This window comes from Echeneis naucrates, chromosome 21, assembly GCF_900963305.1.
Source record: "Echeneis naucrates chromosome 21, fEcheNa1.1, whole genome shotgun sequence".
NCBI lineage: Eukaryota > Metazoa > Chordata > Actinopteri > Carangiformes > Echeneidae > Echeneis > Echeneis naucrates.
The window spans coordinates 4,368,201-4,389,410 of NC_042531.1; the positions used below are offsets into that span (position 1 = coordinate 4,368,201).

Genomic DNA, 21,210 nt, shown 5'->3' on the forward strand with positions numbered 1-21,210 from the left:
GATTTAATTAGCCGTCATTAAACCTCAGTTTTACTGCTGGACATTACAAATGTGCGGTGTACAGTGTTGTGTTGTTGGTGCCTTGGCGTTTTAAACACGGGACTTTTGAGCTCTCTGTTTTCTTTTTTGCATTTATATTCATAAAAAAAAAAAAAAAACTTGAGTTCCATACATTTTTCAGAAGTCTGATGCTGATTTTCTACAATATGTGCACGGACAGAATTAAACTTTAAAGTGTAAAGAGCTCTGTTTGTACAGTGAGAGTATCTGCATAACACAACCCAAATCCTGAGCTCAGTGGGTTCCGCTTGAAACACAATTGTTTGTTTCACTTAATTAAAATTTGTGCTATTTTCTGCTGCCTGTGTTCCGTCTATCCGGGGAATACAGATGTAAATATGTTTTTGGTTTTTTTTTTTTTGTTGTTGTTGTTGTTGTTGCATTCTGGTACATTTAGTGTAATCTTTATTAACGCACACCATCTTTTGTTCACTGACAACACACTCCTCCTCTCTTCTGTCCCCCTGCAGGCTGTGCTTGGAGGCGAGGGACCCCTACTGTGGCTGGGACTTCAGGCAGCGCAGATGCACCACGCTGGAGGAGAGCTCCAACATGAGCCAGTGGAAGCAGAACATCACCGTTTGTCCGGTAAGACTCGCTGCGGCGTTTACTGTCACAAGACTAACACAGCATCATATCGCACCCCGTGGGGCTGCCAGACCCAGGAGCTACATCAGCATCATCTTCCACTTATCAGAGCGATTGGCTTCACCCATGACTAATGCCCAAGACGGGACTGGATCTAGAGGCAGGAGAGGAAGACAGGAAAGTGACTTGAACTGAAATGAATTAGATTAGATGAATTAGATGAAATGGGCTGAATTTGACTGAAGTGAAGTGAATTGTGGTAAATTTATTCCTGTATGATTCTCCAGAAACCGCTCTCTCTCTCTCTCTCTCTCTCTCCCCCCTCAGCGGGGAAAAGTCCTGTCTGGCAGCTGCAGTCCTGCGCTGAAACACACACTCGCCGACAAACACAAACACTTGTGTCACGTAATCCCTCTCTCATCACCGCTGACGTCTGTTTTTATAGCTGCGGAACCAGACCACCAATGGCGGCTTCGGACCCTGGGCGCCATGGCAACCATGCAACAACGACGACGACGTGGACGGGGTGAGCTCCTGTCTGTGTCGCTCCAGGTCCTGTGACAGCCCCGCCCCTCGATGCGGGGGCAAAAACTGCGAGGGCTCCACCATCGAAGTCGCCAACTGCTCAAGGTGGGCCAATCAAAAGATTGATGCCGATACAGCTGTTGCTGTCCGTTTATAACAATGAATGCAGCTTTTAATTATAATGCATACATTCCTTTATTTATAAAGGCCATTCTCTAATAATGTAACAGATAATATGTTATATTAAGAGTTGGAAAGCTGGAAAGAGATTCCTCAGCATACGTTTAAGGAGAAAGTTTTCAATGAATCTTTTTTCATTGGCCCGAATCTGACACTGAAGCGGTGTAAAAATTTGCCTTTTATCTTGTAAAATACAAACTAAAAAAATCCCCAAAAATCACAGAATTGGAGAAAACAATTCATTCTTTGATCGCCAACAGGGTGAATTAATGAGAGCAGTGTCTTGTCCCATCTTCCTTTAATGACAGAAAAGTGCTGCAGCTGCAGAATCCTTACAGGAATCAGGAGAACTGAGCAATTACTGAGCAGATTCTGTCATTGCTGCTTTTTAAATTACACAGCAGCCAGTGCGGGATAAATGCGTTTGTGATATGCTTGAAGAATGTAAACCCTGCAGCTCTCTCAGATCTCCAGGACACAGCCAGGCTGTACTATCTTGGGTTTGAACCAAAACAAAGTAAATCTGCCTTTAGCTACTATGCAGATTTATTCATTTCTATTCACTCCTCTGAACTTTCTCGTTGCCAAACTTATTACTGCAGTGTAGACATGCTACGCTTGTCTGTTATATTTGCTGAGACAAGTTTTATAATTACACATTTTTATTCTGTTTGACTTAATGTTATTCTTAACAGTTTCTCGAATGCTCCATGTTTGAAGTCACCTTACAAATGCACAAACATACAAAAAAAAAAATCCCAAACAGATGCTGTGGATCTTCAGTTTTAACTGAAAAATAATATATAGAGGTGAATATACAGGTCAAGGATTTACTCTTCTACTTTCAGTTTGGAAAGTTGTTTTGATACTGCCAGAATATAAATGTAGGACTTTGAGTTGCTTTATGATTAAAAAATAAATAAATAAATAAATAAATAAATGAAATAACATGGACATCTCGCTCCGGACATTATGGATGGGACCTTTTAAACTTGAAGCATCCACCTCAGACGCCAGTTCACGCTATGAGTGAATCTTATTAGGAAATCTAGTCGCCACCTGTGTAAGCAGGAGAATCAGCCAATCAGTGGAAACACAGAGCAGATCAGAGAGAAAAAAGATTAAGCTGTTTCATCCGAAGCTGTGCCAGATTTAATCCTTGGTGTTGAAACTGAATTTTGCTTTTGCAGGAAAGTGGCAATTAAATCATGCAGAATGCTACCCAGGAACAGAGCACTTAAGAGAATTGAATGAATGTTTACCAGTCAAATGTGCTCGCCGTGTGTGTTTGCGTTTCCGTTTCCAGAAGCGCAGAATCAGACCAATAATTATACCAAACTAAAAAGCTTTTTCATCCCTCGAGCATCAGAAAACATACAGTAGGAGTGTCATGTCAAAGGTACCAGTGAATAACTCTGGGTTTTTGAACTGCTGTGGTTACAAAAAAAAAAGGTTGTTCATGCGTCCATATGTCTGTCGCCATAGAAACGGAGGCTGGACGCCCTGGTCGTCATGGGGACAGTGCAGCACGACCTGCGGCACGGGCTTCGAGCTGCGGCAGCGCACCTGCAACAACCCTTCACCCCGACACGGCGGCCGTGTGTGCGTGGGGCCGAGCAGGGACGAGAGGTGAGCATGAGTGAGATAAAAAAAGATCATCTCTTACTGTGATATTTCCAAAAGCAATGTGCTGTGACGCAACAGAGATTCCTGACACAACAACTGTGTTTATAGCTTTGGGGGCCTGTCAAAATAAGACTCACTTCCATAAGCACCCAAACAGAGCCAAAATAAGCCTTTCAAGTGTTTTGTCATCTGTTGCCATCATCAGCGGGAAATCAGCGCCTTCCAAAACGGCTACAAAAAGGATTTATGCGAGCGTTTTCCGATCTGCCTCTGATCGATGTGATTTATGTCAGAGTCTATCAGTCAGCCCTCTGAGACTCCCCCCCATTCGCTCTCCCACCACTCCAACAGGTTCTGCAATGAGGGGGTGTCCTGTCCTCAGCCCATCTTCTGGTCCCCGTGGGGCTCCTGGACCAAATGCAGCACAGAGTGCGGGGGCGGCGTGCACTCCAGAGTCCGCACGTGTGAGAACGGGAACAGCTGCCCGGGATGTGCGCTGGTAGGAAACACAAACACGAACTACAAACAGAGTCAGCAGAATCTGCCTCCCTGCCTGTGATGGAGCTGCTTCACAAAATGCACCCCCGCCCCCTCTCTCTCATCGAAGCAGACATTTGCGAGAGGATCAAATTAAAACTGTGTTTGGAACACATGCATGCTGCTGCTGTAGTTTTGTCAGAAATTGTTTATTCATTATGTGCCAGGTGCCGACAGCAGGGGAAATTACATACGGACACATTTTCAGTTTTCTCCCTCGGCCTAAAATGGCTGAGCTGTACATCGACGGTGTGTCCCCATTCAGCCTGTTGTTTAAAGAAAATGGCTGTTAAATGCCAACAAAATTCTTAATGTCAAAAACGAAATGTCACGTTAACTTTTTTTTTTTTTTTCCCTTCCACGTGATGATTGACAAGCCCCGGCAACCTCCTGGAGCTCAGTCTCCAACTGAGAAGGGGGGATATTGTAATTCCATTGTCAATATTTCCACGTCATCATGAACAAAATTTAGACATGGCGATAAAATTGACATTTCAAGCTTGATTAAAAAAAAAATAATAATAATAATAATAATAAAAACGAATTAACATGTTTTTTTCTGCCACTTTACACAACTAATATCAAAATCTAGAAGACCAGCACGGATTTTCACATTTGGTTTGTGTCCTTTTCTTGCAGGAATACAAGGCCTGTAACCTGGAGGCGTGCCCGGAGGTGAAGAGGAACACTCCGTGGACGCCCTGGATGCCCGTCAACGTCACTCAGGGCGGAGCTCGTCAGGAGCAGAGGATACGTTACATGTGCCGAGCGCACCTGTCCGATCCCCACGAGCTGCAGATCGGACGCAGGAAGGTGGAGACGCGTTTCTGTCCCAACGACGGGACGGCGGCCTGCGAGACGGACAGTGAGTTCACAGTTGGCCTTTTTCCCTCCAACAACGTGCAAGCAAAAGATTTATTTCGGCATTTTACAATCAAACAATTTCTGCGATCCCCTCTGGGCCCCCTTTTCTGTGCCAGTTTGGCTTGGCCCTAATCCCTCCATAAACAACACTTAGATCTACCTTCAGCTCTTTGTTCCGCTCTATGCACCGGTGAACTCTGGGTATCTGACGGTTCCTGCAGGATCTTGGCTCGCAGCAGCAACCCTAACCCTTTGAATAAGGTGTAGCCGCGCCCTCATATTATCAAACATAAGCTGATGACTTGTTTAGCTCAGCTGGACTTTATTTCTGTGTTGGCTTGGCCACAGTTCGTGTCTCCTGATCTTATTTGGTCTGTAACCTGTGCAAAGACTCCTTGTGGTGATGCTGCACTATCAATAAACTGTGATCGTCGTGCTAACGTGGAGAAATCACACGCTTTAACACGCTGACTCACTTCATTTACATGTGCGTGAATACTACAATTATTATTATTAATAATAATAATAATAATAATAATAATAATAATAATAATAATAATAATAATGATGATTTCTGGGGATTTTTCGTTGAACTTTTGCTAAAGTGTCTTAAGTGGAAGTCAGCACAAAAAAAAGTGTGCAGAGACAGCAAGGGCAAAGTTTATGCAAATGTTTTCAAATGTAAATGTGGAGTGTGTTTTATTAGATTGTGTATACGGTCTCAGACACACACACACACACACACACACACACACAGTTTTTTTGTTGTTGTTTTTTTCACCGCGCACTCTTACCAGACACACACAAACACAAAAACAGAATCTCCTGCAGACCTGTTAGCCTCCCTAAATGCTATCAGTGAAGGGGCCACAGCCCAGCACACACACATTAACACCGAGACAGCTACACAGGGGTCATAATCTGCTGCCCCCCCCACCCTCGCCCACTGAATCGATTACCTGCCCCCTCCTGCCTCTCAGCCTGCTGGGCGGCCATATCAACTCTGACAAACTGATGAAACTGCAACAGGAGAGTCACAAATAGAGTTTGAGAGAAGAACAGAGAGAGAAATTTGCCTGCTGGCAAAGTCATGACTTGCTCTCAAAGAACCTGCATGCTTCATATGGCTCTTTAAATTGTCTGCCCGAGCAGCGCTGCACATTTTTATGTGACTTGAACACAACTCCTTTTTTTCTCCGTCCAGCCCTCGTCGAGGAGCTCTTAAAGACGCCGGTGGTGAGGGTGGCCGGCGTCGGCTGGTTATCGTGGGAGACCTGGTCGAGCTGCTCCCAGAGCTGTGCCAAAGGCTACCGCACCCGGCGGAGAACCTGTGCTGGCCCCGAGGGGAAGAGCGCTCCCGTTGCATGCCGTGGCTCGCCTGTGGAGTACCAGGACTGTAACGTCCAGCCGTGTCCTGGTGAGCAAAGACGTGGTCCATATGAGGGACTGCATTCCTGCTCATTCAGAACGAGCGAGCTATGATCACAAAGGGGTCAATAATGCAAACACCATCATGGTTTTTAGTTACTGGCTCTGACGTTTATTCTTTTGGTATTTTTCTGTTACACAAATATATTCTGACCTCTGCTGAAGGTAAGATGACCTTGTTTTTTTCCAGCTGCAGTGAATGTTTTTAAGGTCAAGTCTGTGGTCTATTTTTTATTATTTTTGATCAATTTTTTAAAAGAACAATTCAAAAAAACACTTCACACATTCAGTCGTCAAGGCTGCTGATGTTACTCGTTATCAACTACGATCTAACAGACCACAGGTGGTTCTGTCCAAGTCTGTCTCTATTAACGAGAACAGTCCATTTTTAAATCTCCGTGAATACCATTTTAGCTCTCAAGCTTTGAATTACCAGCATAATAAAGAATTGTCCCAAAGTTCATATCTGGCATCAGGTCCTGCAAAAAAGTTCAGTTTTAACAGCTGACAGGCTGAAAATGAGTTTAAAGATATGAGCAGGGGTGATATTTCTTTTTTTATCCTCCATGTTGAAAGCAGGAAGTCTGCTGCTGGACTTCTGGAGCATATTATGGGTTCATAAAGACGAGCTACGCTCACTGAGTGAGACGCCGAGACAGAGAGGGGGGGAGGTCAGTCGTAAAATACTGCCGAGAGGATCATTAGCTTCATTAGCAAATGGTTACCAGCAGCGGTGCGGGCAGAGTCCTCGGACAAATGAAGTTATCTATTTCAAAGTACTCATCAAAGTGTAATCAGCTGACCACACGCCGCTGCACTTATTAAACCGGACCGAGCACGCCCACAAGTCCTGACCTCCTCTTAAGAGGATCGCCTTTAATAGTCATGTCTGGTACCTTATGAATTAGTGATTTGTAATTAGTTGCCGCAAAGCTGATCAATTCCTGCAGTGTAGCTACGTGGAAGTTGTTGTACACGAAATCCATAGTGGTCCGCTTAGCAGCTGACACCTGTAACCTCAGGAAGTCCCGGCCGAGGCAGCCAATCAGCCGGTCTCACGGCGGCTGTCTCTGGTAGATGTGCAGGTGAGGACGAGCCCACCAGCAACACAGAGAGTGAGTGTGAAGGAATAATTGATGATGACATTAGAGAGAAGGATGGAGGGAATATAAATCACAGAGGAGAGAACGTTTCCGATCATCTGAGAGAAAGACTCATCGAGTTAGTCGGAAGTCACAAGTGGACTTAATTAGATTCTGTGTGACAAGAAGTGAAGATTGTATCCTTAAACCTCAAATTCAATAGTCGTTAGATCAGTCAGGTGTTAAGTGTTTTTGGGAAATCCGAGTGATTTGTATGTTTGAATTGTATGTTTTCTTTAAGTCATTTTGAAAAAGTCAAAGTAACGGCTGAAGTTATCAATTCTAGACCGTACCGGTCAGTCCAGGTCGCTGAGTGATTCCTTAGAAGCACCAAGTCAAGTCTCAAGGCAAGTTTTGATTTTCATTCCAGCACACATCAAGTCTAAAGTCAATCCAGTTCCAGTCCAGTCTCGAGCTACAGTAGAGGAGAAGTGAGTTCGGTTCGAGTCTCAATTAGAGAGTCCGTCTCAGTCAAGTATCTAGTTATTCAAGATTTTTCCCAGTCAAGACTCTGCTGGGACGAAATCTGTTAAACTTGTTACCCAATTCGTGTGAACAACATCCCAATTCAGTAACACACGATATTTCCATTTGATCTGCAGACAGGAACCAAGTTCACTGCTAATAATGTCACTTTGAATGATGTTGGTTTGTATAGGCGCATTAAGTTGTCCCCCAGATTTCCCCCAGATTCCCCCCCGCCTCCCCGATACCTCACTCAACACCTAACCATAATTTATGAAGCCAGCCAGCAACGCAGAAAGTGCTCCATCCACGTCCTCAGATGGCTGCATGTTTCCCACTTCATGAAATCAGACTGTCAGTCAGGTGTTCAGTGAGCTGTTCAGTAATTCAGCGAGGCAGACAGTCAGCCAGCCACCCAGGTAAGCAGCCGGTTAGTCAGAGAGCCAGTCAGGCAGATCGACGGCCGGCTGTGAGAGCCGGTCAGAGTTAAGTGGTTGCAGCCTCCTTCCTGCCACCGTGTCACACTAATCCAGTCGGCTAATGGAGTTGTTTTTTTCTTTTTTCTTTTTTGCAGCGCTGATGTGATGTTACCTGGCAACGCCGCCCTTCTCCGTCAGTCAGACGGATATCAGCCAGTCAATTAGTCAGCCACGCTCCTCCGATTAGATCAGATTAAACGTCGACTGTCCCCATGTAAAGACTAAAATAATGCAACAATTAAGGCAGGACCCCAAAGACAGAGCAAGAGCATAAACATTAGTCCCAACAGGAGAAACTGGCTAAATATGAAGCAGAGGAAATGTGAAGTAACTTAGACAAGTTGAATGAAAACTGCATAATGTGAAATATATGAAATCAGGTTTCATGTGGACAAACATGAAAAGACCTGATGAAGGTCTGAACATTAAGAGTCTGCCTCGAGCTAAAAACACATTTTACTTGCAGCCTTCGGGAGATTCAGCTACTGCAACAAAAAAATAAATAAATCTTTATATTTTTTTTTCAAGTTTTGCACAAATCTTCCAGGTGTGATGTTAATATGTGGTATTCAAATGATATTGCTCTTGTTTAGTTGTTTTAAATGAGACCAAATTCCTTTGAACTGGCCAAATATTTCAGCATTGAAGACGAACACCTGAAATATCTTACTTTGCTATAATCTGCTAGATTTAAGAAGTCAAAACTTAATACTTGAATACTTTTTTCTTTTTTTTTTCTTTGAAGCCTTGTCAAGTCCCGAGGAAGTCAACCATCTCAGCAGCCAAGTCCTGAATGAGTGTGACATTCAAATTGAGCTCAGATCAGTCCGGGCTTACTGTGGAAAATGTTTTTGCCGATAACGTCTGCCACTAAGAAGGGAATTAGTCTTTAACTGGCAGCCAGGATAGTTCAGATTAGAGTGCGTGTCTTATCACATCCCAAAGGCAGCAGGTGTTTATGTTCTGCGATGTGTTTGTGTGTCACAGTGAACGGTGCGTGGTCCTGCTGGTCGTCCTGGTCTCAGTGCTCGGTGGGCTGCGGTGGCGGTCACTACCAACGCACTCGCTCGTGCAACAGCCCGGCGCCCGCCAACGGAGGGGACATCTGCATTGGGCTGCACACGGAAGAGGCCCTCTGCAACACACACACATGCGACGGTAAGGTGGCCCGTAAAATCTGAGCCTAACCCCGTCGTGCCACCGTCGCTGGCCGTCCTTTCACACACCTCCAGGCAGGCAGTCATCTCCCACACCGTGTCATTTCTGTGTCGTCCCGTTTGCTAAATTGCTTCCTCCATCTTTTTCCTGCTGAATAAGCCGGGTCATAGAGACATGAGAAGATAAACCGTCATGCTGAGAGTATTTTTTTCCCACCGTACTGCTGCAGCTTTGAGCCCCGATGGCGACCTCTTTGGGAAAGAGATGACCTCTGGCTGTTTGAACCAAATGGAGATCACACATGGTGCATATGGAAGTGTCTGATACTGGTGACAAAGAGCACAAAAATAACATTACTGGTGTGAAACAAAGACTGATAGCTCACATTTATTCTCAAAGCTTGTAAGAATAATTATAAATATATATATATATATATATATATATATATATATATATTTATAATATATTTATAGTATTTTTTCAGAGCTGTGAGCCCCACAAATGTAATTCCTTTTACCTGCGTACGGGAGGAGACCAAAATATCAAAAGGAGGTATAAGATACAGGCCTGGAAAATTTAAAAGCAAACTAACCACCAGAGCTTAAGAGTGAAAAAGTGTTGGGGCTTGTTTTTGTTTTTAGTTTTTTTTCCAACTCATTTGTGTTTATCGCTCCCTAATATAAAAACAGAAGTTCATAATAACACAAAGCACATAAAAAGCAGTGAAGACGGATTATGCTGCGTTTGGGCTGCAATGAAATGAAATGTTCAATTTCCTTTTGTTCTTTTGGATTTGGAGGTCAGCCCAAAGGTTGCGTCATGTGATGATGATATGTGAGATTTATAACTTTGCCCTCCTTGCCTTCACCATCTATTCCCCCTTTTCTTCACACAAGGACTCTGAAATATTCATGAGAGATCTGACTGCTAATCCAGGAGGTGGGTGGGGGGGGGGTTCAGTAACAGAACTCATAAAAAAGTTTCAGGCTCTCTGAAGAGTCCGGAGTTTATTAACAAACAGCCTTCGACGCTCGGTCACCTCAGTGAGATTTTCATCTTTTCCTTTTTTCATTTGGCTTAAAAAACAAAACCGCAAAACTGGGCCTGACAAATATTCATCATCTGGGACGTTCAGGTCGATCTTTCACGGTGTGTCTGTGTGCTCTGATGTCTTGTAGTGCAGATGATTTGTGCCTGAATCAAACGGATGAACTCTTGTTTTTCTTTGAATCAGCTCAGCTTACACTTCACAAAGGAAGGGATATGTCTTCCTGCGTTTTCTTCCTCCTTTTTGTCGAGATGCTAATCGGGGTACTTCATCAGGATAATGTTTTCCTCACTGACGTTGACCAGCGCATCCTTTAGAGCCTTCGCCGCTCGGCTGTCTGCTCACAAACCTCTCCGGCCACAATCTGTCTCCTCATCCGTGCGTTATTGACAGACACAACATCAGTCATCTATCGGGGGTCCTCCTTGGTCCTCTGCATGTGTAATTAGAGACAAGCTGGCTGTCAATCGCAAGGATATTTGACAGCCCCCCGTCGCAGGTCATTTGATTAAAGTGGCCACCAGTAATGGAGGACCACAGGAGGAACCAACGAGCCCGAATACTAACGAGGGGCCTTTAGCATGACGCCGTTTCTTCCGACTCCGCATGCGGGTCGTCAGGGTGACATAAATAAACGGGAATAAATGAAGCAATTAAAGCGGGTCAAAGCGACGCGCGGTTCTGAAGCATGTTTGAGATGGATGTGTGCTGTGTGTGTGTTTAGATGGTTGTGCTGCGAGAAGGGAGCAGGTGGTGGAGACTGAGCAGCCTGTCGGGGAGCAGCAGACTGATGGCGAAGGTAAAAGGGGCCCCGTTCTGTGCCTCAGCTCCGGGCCCTCTCTGCCAAAACTGCACACTCGAGAGCAACCTGAATAACAAGCCAGCCTTTTTGTTTCCAGCAGCCTTTCGCTCCCTCCACTCCGGCGCTTTGAAACACAGGGGCGAAAGAACGCACCGGGTTTGTGGCTCAAAGGGAGGAGCTGAGAGTTGGGAATTTTCTCTTTCCTCTTGGGTAGGAGCCTTTGTTTGCTGCTCGGTTGCCTGCTGCGGGGAAACGGTACTAAAGCTTGGCTCTGGAGACAAACATCTCCGCTATGCACTAAACAAACTCTCCACGGGTTTACTCTTCCAATCCTGTTTATATCACAAACACTTTGCAGTGCGTTTGGGCTGTTTGGCTGGCCGGTCAGCGGCCAAAGGGGGTGGCTGCAGCCTGGGTGGGCGCGTTGGTCTCCAGGCCGTCTGGGTTTGTATTGATTGTTTGTTTTTTTTGTTTTTTTTCCTATATTCAGGTGGCTGGATGGCCTGGTCGCTGTGGTCGGCCTGTGATGATTCAGGCTTGCAGATGAGGAGTCGGGTGTGTGGCGCTCAGGGCAGCATCCCCTGTGTGGGGAACAGCACTCAGCGCAGAGACTGCAATGAAATACCTGGTGAGTGAGTCAGTTGGCCGCCAGATACGCCGCCATGCGCCGCACGTGCGGCAGGTCGGCCGTCTAAAGAGCCCTTCAGTGCGATGTTCTTTTCCTGAACTTCTGTGGGGACAACCCGTTGGAGACCTTTTCAGCCTTGAATAGCTCAAATTACACCACATGCTCTCCATGTTTCATGCTTTTAGCTTGGCTTTGTTTTTTCTCCCACCGACGGGGCAACCTCTCTTTTACAGGAACACCCATTCAGACAGTTACAGCCATTCACACAGCACAGCTGCCAACACCTGGCAGCCAGTGAGCAGATAGGCTCAAGGACAAAACACTGATGCTTACATGGAAGGGGGCAGACATCCTTTCTTCTGCAGGTCACAGGATTTCTTCTCTCTGCTTTAGAGCAACGCTGCTTTTCACCTTCAAACAGAAACTCGCCTTTTTAGTGACACGATTTTTCAACTTTAACTGAACACCTGGAACAAAGAAATATTTGACAATGCATGGAAAAACATGAATAAAAGATGACATTGTTCTGTATAATGCCAACGAAATGGGAAAAAAAAAGAGGCAGATTTTCCTCCCGACCTGAGAAATGAACCAGTCCTGTATTGTCCAATAATTTCAGCCGTAGTTTTCACCGTGATGATGTGAAGAAATTAAAACGAGAAGAAAACATGTAAGCTCCAACAAACTTTTTCCTGCTTTGTCATCCATCAGAGGTTTAATGAGGTTTACACACACACACATCAGCTTTTGTTTCTCTGAGGGGGGGTTTGGAGACTCGGCCCACAGTCCTTGAATCCCCCTTCAGCATCATTCAGAAGCAGCAGCTTGTGATTTTGGAGACATGGCTCATCTATCATTGTCAAATATGTACACAGGATCACCGCCGTTCGTTGTGAGCGTCATCGCCATCATCCCCTCCATCCTTACTCGCCCACGTCCGTCTGCACAAACTTTACCCGGCTTGTGTGTCTGATTTGCCGACATTCGTCTTTGTCCACTAAAACTCATCTGCTTATGTTAATTAGCTGTAATTAAGTCAGTGACAATCCAACAAGTTAACAGTTGACCCCGCCGGCCCCTGGTCGCACCTTGTTATGCTGATGACGATCTCAAAAAGTTTCTGGCGAAACGATCTTTCATGGCCTGCCAGAGTCGGCCTCTCCACACTCAGAATCCCTAATGAGTCCAGACGAAGGCGATTAATATTAATGGGTTGTCACAACACCAAATCACATCTAATTTCATTGCAAATTTCAATGAGGCGATGGAAGGATTTGTTAAGGTCACCGGCGGAGGGGAGGCGGCTGTGGAAGCTGAAAAATTAGGCCAAAAAATTAATCAAGAGATGTGGCACTGCAATTAAAACTGTTTTCTCTCTCTCTCTCTCTCTCTCTCTCTCTCACACACACACAAACACAATCCTCCTTGTTGCTGTGTTCTTCACTTTGTGGATTGGCTAAGACCAGACGTGTCGTAGATGTAAATTATTGTCTTGCAGTCAAGTGTCTCTAACAGCAGATGGAGAGGTTCAATACAACAGAGCAGACGATTGTTGTTTTTATTTTTTTATTTTTTTTCCACTCACAGTCCATTTTTCTTTACAAAGTCGTCAAAGTCACTGAAGCAAATAAACGTTTTTAAGTAACATTTCAATTTGCTCATTCCCTGCTTTTGGTTGTCCATGTGTTGCAGTCGTTGTGTTGCTGTTGTTGTGCTCTGAGGGCTGTTTCTCCAGGGGATGTTTGTGTGCATGTGCATGTCTGACCCTGTGTTCCTCTCCTCTCTGCAGTCATTCTCCCTGCATCTGGTTTTGATAAGGACAAACACTGCGGAGGTAAGTGGATTAACAGCTGCCTTCGCTGGGTTTCTCTCTGCACACGGGGGGGGGTTTGTTTTGTTTTATGCACGTCTCCACAGATGTCTGTCCACAATGTTGGTTTTCATACGTTACATTTGCATCCCCACGTGCATGTGTTTATTTCACCGGGCCAAAGTCTTCACAGCCAATCCGAAGACAGAGAGAACATTACGCACTCCTCGAAGGAGCCTTAAGTTTACTGATTGCAAACAGACACATGTAGGGAAGAAATATTTCCCCATGTTCCAAGAAACCTCTGACTCACAGCAAAACTTAAAAAAAAAACAAACAAATAAATAAATAAAAACATTTCCAGACAAGAAGAGCAAAATCGGAAATACAAACTCGGGCTTGCATTCCTGTTCCTGAGATTAAGTTCTCGTTCTGTCACAGCTTTTGTAGTTTCCTGTTCTGTTTTATCATACGAATAAACAAAAAAGGACAACAAGTTTTTCACATCTCGATTCAGTCGCTCACGTCCAAGAACCGGCTCTTCATACTAAAGTTCTGAAAGCATTTGAAGAATCCAGAAGAATCCCAAAACACACTAATACAGTAAAACAGTAACATGAGCATTGCAATTCAGTAAATTCAGCCAAATGAAAAACTGAGATGAGGCTTTTTGCTGGCAAAAGCTGAGGCAGCAAACAATGCTGGCATGAACATCATCAAGAGAGTAATATTTGAAGAGTGCCAGGTAATATTGGCTGAGCCGTAAAACCTGTATGAATAATTCTCTCCTCCACTAGATTTATTCAGAGACAGATTTTGGAGCAGGGTTTAGGAGTTCCGGGGTGAAAATTGGAAGCCAAGACCGGAGACGACCCACTAATTTAATGAAGTGCTGGAAAGATGTTGCTGTGTGTACTCACAGTGTATTGTCAGTTCTTTGCTTTACTGCCTGGTCGTCTTTCCTTTCCCCTTATTGGACGGCTCGCTCTGTCGATTCAGCCAGAAAATGTGTTGGCTGTTGGGGGTGCGACGTGCGGCAACAGTTGCAAAATAAACCGAAGAAGTTAGTCGTGTGTGGTCCGAACATCGAGGCCACTGGACACACTTTGCATTTGATATTGGAAATGTGTCTCGGTCTAATACGGGGTGAGAATTGTGATAAATGTTGTGCGGGATGGAGGGAAATAGGATTATGTGGATTGATCGATTCAAAGATTAATAAAAAGATTATTATTGATCAATATGGGGGAGCAGGCTCACAGCAAGTACAACGATTCCCTGTCCCAAAAAACCGATTCAGGCTGAAGCTTTTTATACAATAAAGTAATGAATGCATTAACGGATTATTATTATTATTGTTATTACGACACCCACACTTGGCTGCTCCTTGGGTATGTGACCTCAGGCACGACCCTTGAGCTAGGTGATGGCAATCAAAGAAATCTGTATCATGAGAGCTGATGAATGATTTTTGGTGTTAAAAGCGATAACCATTTAATATCCTGCTACTTCCACAACCCAGCACCGTACGCTTTGATTACATGTTGTGCGTCTGCTTCATTTCGCAGCGTTCACCTCCATCCACCTGATCGCCACCGGCGTGTCCTGCTTCCTCGGAGCCGGGCTGCTGTCCTTTTTGATCTACGTCTACTGCCAGCGCTTCCACAAGCCCTCGCAGGAGTCCGCCGTCATCCACCCCACCACCCCCAACCACCTGAACTACAAGGGCAACACCACGCCAAAGAACGAGAAGTACACGCCAATGGAGTTCAAGGTGCGTTCATCATCGTGTTTAAATATTCAAGAGATAACAGTGATAATAACTGAGAATGAAACTGCTACAGACGAACTCCATGCAAATGTTGAAGATTCAAGGGCGCTGACGGTGATTCACTTTTCCCTCAGAGCTTTTATTCACACATTCATCTCAATAGAGCGCCGACTGCAGAAGATGAATTACTGTTCATTTTTATTCCACCTTGCTCTTACACAAAACGTATTGGCTTTAAGCCCCTCTACCTGCCCACGAACCTTTAAGTCATTATTAATGGGCCCCATTAGCTGCCTAAAGCATTACTCAGCCCTGTCTGCGGTGCGTTCACATTTACAGGAAGTCAACTGTTTTTACAGGACGTTCGTAGACTTTTTTTTTTTTTTTTAGAGCTCTAATTTAAGTTAGTTAGGATTTGCAGATTTTACACCGCCCGCTTTAATGTGGCCACATCGTCTGGGATCGGTAACTGCATCCATCTTCTCCTTAAAGGGAAGTCAGGTCGCCCCCCCCAAACTGATGCTTTGACATCTCTCTAACACATAGTGACCATAAACCCTGGTCTTGCTGACTCCTCGGTAGCCACCCCATGTAGCCCGACAGGACGGTCAGAGTCCCTCATCCCCCCCCGAACCTGATGATGTTATCATCAGAGATTGAAAAAAAAAAAAAAATGCTATCCAGGTGCATTGTGGGAATCATCTTCTCAGTTTTGGCCGCGTTCAGTCAGCCGGCGTATGACGTCGTTGAGCTGCTGTGGCGCTCCTGACAGCTCCCTCTTCAACACCCAGTTTGTCTTTGATTGTGGCCATCAATAATAATAATCAGCTACTGATGCACAGAGCAAAAAGCGCGTGCCGACCTCACTGACATTTTCAAATATATTTAAATATGACTTTATAAGGAAGAGGAATGTGCAACGTACATTTAGATGATGTCATAGATTGGGGGGGGAGTATTGTAGAAAATTCTAAATATTCAAAATTTTTTTTATCAACAATATACCGACATATAATCCCAGTTACTGTTTAATTCCACCAGACGTCTCTTCATGGGGGAAAAAGGTTGAATATTTTTCATCACACTTCTTATCAACATAATAAACATGAGCAGCTAGACCGAACAACCAGCGGTAAGTATAAAATAAAATTAGTGTCACTGTGTTTGTCAAATTTTCTCTAATATCCTGTCGTAACTATAAACGGCGACGCGGCGCTCTGGCAGCTGATGGGACTTCGCTTTATGGACGTGTTATTCAAACTGCACTTTCCGAATTGCATTTCATTTTCTAAATGGCACCCCTCATAGTTGTTTTAAGGCCGAGCTCCTTTCTGTCTGAACGCAGCCGTCGTCTGACTGCCAGCAGGGATTCATCTTAAGCTTTCCCATCAACACCACTGAGATCGCACCAAAGCGTGGCGAGAACATGGCGCCCGACCACACCAGCCCGTGTGCACAGTGACAGCCACCGTGGTGTTGAGAGCCTGAACTCATCAGGCTTAATGAGTAGATGGGAGCGGCCGGTGTCACCATGCAGCAGCACAGCACTGTTTATCCAGCAGGTCCCCCTCTCCTCCGGGCTAATTTACGATGCCCAGCGTTGTGTATTTCACCGACTCTAACCTGATTATCTTCCTGCCTCGGTCCCCGGAGTTATTCAGATGCATTACATTAGTCTAATGCTTCCCCTGGAAAGTGTTTCACCTTATGTTCTGCTTTTACCTAGACTCAGCAATTACATTAGAATAAAATGTTGGTTTTAGACCTGTTTTTATTTAAGAGAGCTGCGGTGAATTCCTGCCATCTCATATATTAGCGTATTGAGTATGCTTGACATGAACTAAATTAAATTTGTTCAATTGGTATGCCTCGGTTATGAAGCGCACAAACTACAACTTCAATGCAACTGAGGGTATTTTATTCCTCTGCAGAGCAAAGATTAGTGATATTATTTGCAGAAAACAGACTGTAAACAATCTGAGTTTTCTCTATAATGAAGTCCTCAAAACTACATTATGAGATAATAACTGAAAACATTTCCCAGTTTCTCAAGCAAAAACTAACCTGACCTTGTTTACAGGATTTCTCAGAAATGAATAGTCTGCCTCGGGTGAGAGCAGGAGAGGGAGAGCTACATGTGTCCGCGTTACGACCGGCCTCCCTGCTGCTGCTCAACAGATTGAGTGCAATTGGCCAGATTTTCACATGTTTTGGACTCCATGTCTGTCCATCTTTAGCTTTGGACACATTTCTTATTGGAATGATTTTATTGTGTGTAATGGACTAATTGCATATTGTCTCCCATGCGGCCTGTGTGTGTGTGTGTGTGTGTGTGTGTGTGTGTGTGTGTGTGTGTGGATGGATGGACTGACACATGCGTGCGCACACACACACGGGGTAACATGACTGTAAATGTCAGGAAAACACAGCAGAAAATCTCAAACTGAACTGAAATGAAATGCACATAAATTAGGCAAATAAGATTACTTCTTTTTTCCTGTGATTTTTAGGGGAAGGGGCTCCCTGATGGTTGAGGAAACTGTGCCTTAAAACAGATTCAACAGGTATTTTAGAAAATACCTGACATCAAGCCGCCATTGGAAACAGTGTTATTGATTTGTAAGCTTGTAAAGTGTTGTTTTAGTTTGTATGGTTCATGTAACGCTACAGCCAAACAGCTTGCCTGTCCAAATGTTTCCTTAAAGAAAAACTTGATTAGAGATGGAAAACAAATATTCTGTTTAGGAGGACATTAATGTTTTTTTATTCATAACGTCAAATATGGAAGATGATGGTAGAAACTGTGACATTGAAAAGTCTAATCCGTTTCTCTCCTTCCAGACGCTGAACAAAAACAACCTGTTGCCAGATGAAAGATCCAACTTCTACCCGACACCGCTGCAGCAGACCAACGTCTACACCACCACCTACTACCCCACGGCGCTCGGCAAATACGACTACCAGCCCAACTCCTCCCCTTCGCCGTGCAGGACCTACAACCACAGCAACAACAGCTGAGACACGCCCCGCAGCCGGCTCTCTGAAACCCCTCCTCCCCGCTGCCGCCGTGGTGACACAACTGAACCGACATGAACTGAAATGTTTCTCAGAGCCAGAGGTTCCTCTGTCCGCCGTCGCCCCTCTTCTCCCCGTAGTCTCTTCCACATGGAAGGGTTTGTGTTTTCAAGGGCGTTTCTGGAACTTTCCACTGGGAGATGCGGGCTCGGACAACAATGCCCGAGTCCTGGTGGAGTCAGGGGACCGGTGCTACCGGGTCGGGGTGTGTTATTATAAGAGCCTGACTTAACAAAGCTTCATCTCCGTGGGGAGATCCAGTGGGAAACTCTAGCAGGGCGAGTGGTGGCTTTAGACGGGTTGCTGTGACCCGGAACAGCCTCAGCACCGGTCGAAGAAATGAACAAGAACTGAACCTCTTTAAAAAAAAACAAAACAAAACAACAAAAAACAAACAAAAATGAAATAAATAAATAAAAATCCATCTCTCTAGAACTGGGCCATCGTTTTAAGCCTCTCCATTTCAAGCCCCATTCTCAGCCCTGTAATGAACTTTGAGTCCCTCCGCAACAAAAGCAGTTACTGAGAACAAACCGCGCATATCATTACGTCCTCGACACCCGGCAGAGCACGAGAGAGCAACAACAAAGGAGAGACTCAATGAGGTCGATGATGAAATAAATTAGAGATCAATATCAGCGCTTCGGTTCTTTGGGGGGGGGGGGGGGGCGATGTACACACCCTGCATTGTTGGTGTTTCACGCAATGGAACAGAAAAGGACTTGAGAGCGGATGGAGTTTCTATGGATGGATGTTTTGGAGGAGTCACAACACAGGAGACTGGACTGAGGAGGAGCGAGGTCATCTCTAAATCTGCTCGTGATGGGAGTCGCCATTTCTGCGGACTAGGACGTTCGTCACGCGTAGAGTCGAAGCGAGGGGGCGGGAGGGGTTGCAGGAAGCGGTCTGAACTGTACATAAAGCTTTGGGAATGCCTTGGGTGCCTGTATGCAATAGAGGGCAGGAGCGAGGTTGGTTTCCTTTCTATATCTTCTGTTTTATTTTTATTTTTTTTCCTCCAAGAACAATAAAGACTTCAGAAAGAGAATTGATTGATTCTCCAATTGATTCTCTGATGGATGCATCGATTCTACTGAGTGATAAATAGCTCGGTGGTCATATCAAATATGACCAGTGTGCTGAACAACTGGATTTGGTTTTCTATGATGGTAGAATAAGCTAGTAGACTGGCACTTGTTCCTTTTTTTATGTTTGTTTTTTAAGATAGTTGTTTTATGCTCAGATGAGCTGTAGCATAGGTGGACATATTTTGTTAAATAAGATATAGCTGATTAATTGTTGTTTCTCTAATTTCACTTCAATGAATGAACGAATTTTCTTTTTGGTTACTCTTCTTCTTTTCCCAATTTGATAACCATCACATCTTCAACATTAACACAAACAAAGAAAAAAAGAAGCAATTACTGATATGATTTTTACAAAAAAAAAAAAAAAAAAAAGGTTGTAACAAAAAATTAATTTGGCCCTGCTTGAAAAATAATAAGAAAAAAATAAACAGGAAAAAAAAAAAATGATGCTTGCTTAGAAGTTTGCCTGTATGAAGATCAAAATGAGAGCATGTGTGTGTAGATGTGCGTACATGCAAACACATGTACTGAGTGTCTGTATGCCTGAATGAGCAAAAAGGGTGGAACTGTATTTTGTACAATGTAAATGCTTTCATACATATATATGATTTTTTTTTCCCACATTCTGTCACTGACACTCCAGACACTGCTGGTTTTTTCTATATTTCATGTATGAGATGTTAATCATTGTAAATTAAAGCATCGCACCTGTTGTTTCCCACGGAGGCGAAACAGACTCTATTTATAGTCAAAGCTTGGTTTATAAAGGGCATTTTCACAGCTATATTTTATTATTATTGCCTGATTGATGAATGCTAACCCAGCAATGCTTTTCACATCAGCTACTGTACATGCACGAGATGACAGCTCTATCTGTATATAGGAGCGACGGCCCATTAATGACCCCGAAGAGGATCCTGTAAATGTATCTGTATATTGTATAGCTAACACTGTTTGTTTAAAAAAAAAAAAAAAAAGCCTTATATTGGTTTTAAACAAAATAAAATAAAAATAAAGTGCAGCAGCTAAGTACACACCGACCATGAGGTTTGTTTGGGGACAGAGCTCCACAATGTGACCCAACGTCCCGCGGCTGTCAACCTTTTTCCAGCTGCTCAAACATCAAATTGCCGGAGACACACGAAGCCCGCCTGAAAATAACTCGCCGTCGCTCTGATCATTAAAAAATAAATAAATAAATAAATAAATAAAATCAACATTGAATATTTCCAGCTGCAAACCGAGAAACTGAATTCAGAATTCAGTCGTCGTCTGTTGGTCCATTTAGAGCTCTGTCCCCTGATACGTGAGGCTCTGTGCCCTTCTATGCAACTTACCAGGTGTACTCTTAGACCTGTCATGTAGACTGTAATCACTGCCTTTTAGACACTGTGAATTTTTTGGTACCCTATATTTTTGTATATTGTACATTATAAAGGATAATAAACCTTGATGCCAACGCACCCGGTGTGGCCTGTGAGCTGTGTCCCAGTTACTCTCCTGACCTCTATACAAATAAACATATGAACCCGAGACGCAGGTTTGAAACCTCGATCATTAATCTGCCCTTAGAAACCAGAAGAAAGCTTCTTTGGGAAGGAAAGTGCCGCTGAGCTGTGGATCCCTACTTTATCGGCATTCTAACTCTAAATGAGGCAATCATTTACAAAATTAAACTCAGGCTGACTTGAAGATTTAAAACCCTCTAAAAACTGGGACCATAAAAATATTAGGAGAAAAAAGGGGGGAAGAAGATGGCCATTTTCCTATAGATTTCAATATAATATGACTTTTTGGTCACCTCCTGGAGGCCTCTAGCTAGAATACAGGTTTAAGGCTCTTCAGACCAGGACTCTGCTCCTGTTTGGAGTCATCAGTCCACTTAAAGAACAAACTATCTCGTCACTAATAACGATGCAAAAGCTGCAAAAAGAAT

The 21,210-nt window shown here is 44.1% G+C and overlaps 1 protein-coding gene across 4 annotated transcripts in view; it reads left to right on the forward strand.

The window, feature by feature from the left end:
• Positions 1-20,286, forward strand: part of sema5ba (sema domain, seven thrombospondin repeats (type 1 and type 1-like), transmembrane domain (TM) and short cytoplasmic domain, (semaphorin) 5Ba) — a 144,117-nt gene extending 123,831 nt beyond the window's left edge. For 2 of the 4 annotated variants that reach the window (XM_029530088.1, XM_029530089.1), the window contains 12 exons: positions 531-648; positions 1,094-1,278; positions 2,839-2,982; positions 3,331-3,478; positions 4,156-4,381; positions 5,585-5,797; positions 8,882-9,052; positions 10,825-10,899; positions 11,393-11,530; positions 13,320-13,364; positions 14,909-15,114; positions 17,953-20,286. In XM_029530088.1, coding sequence (XP_029385948.1) covers positions 531-648; positions 1,094-1,278; positions 2,839-2,982; positions 3,331-3,478; positions 4,156-4,381; positions 5,585-5,797; positions 8,882-9,052; positions 10,825-10,899; positions 11,393-11,530; positions 13,320-13,364; positions 14,909-15,114; positions 17,953-18,129 — 1,846 coding nt within the window. In that variant the 3' untranslated portion in view covers positions 18,130-20,286. Of the gene's footprint in view, positions 1-530; positions 649-1,093; positions 1,279-2,838; positions 2,983-3,330; positions 3,479-4,155; positions 4,382-5,584; positions 5,798-8,881; positions 9,053-10,824; positions 10,900-11,392; positions 11,531-13,319; positions 13,365-14,908; positions 15,115-17,621; positions 17,831-17,952 lie in introns of those variants that run through there. The other 2 variants (XM_029530091.1, XM_029530090.1) reach the window with 2 other exon arrangements.
• The last annotated feature ends 924 nt before the right edge of the window (positions 20,287-21,210 follow it).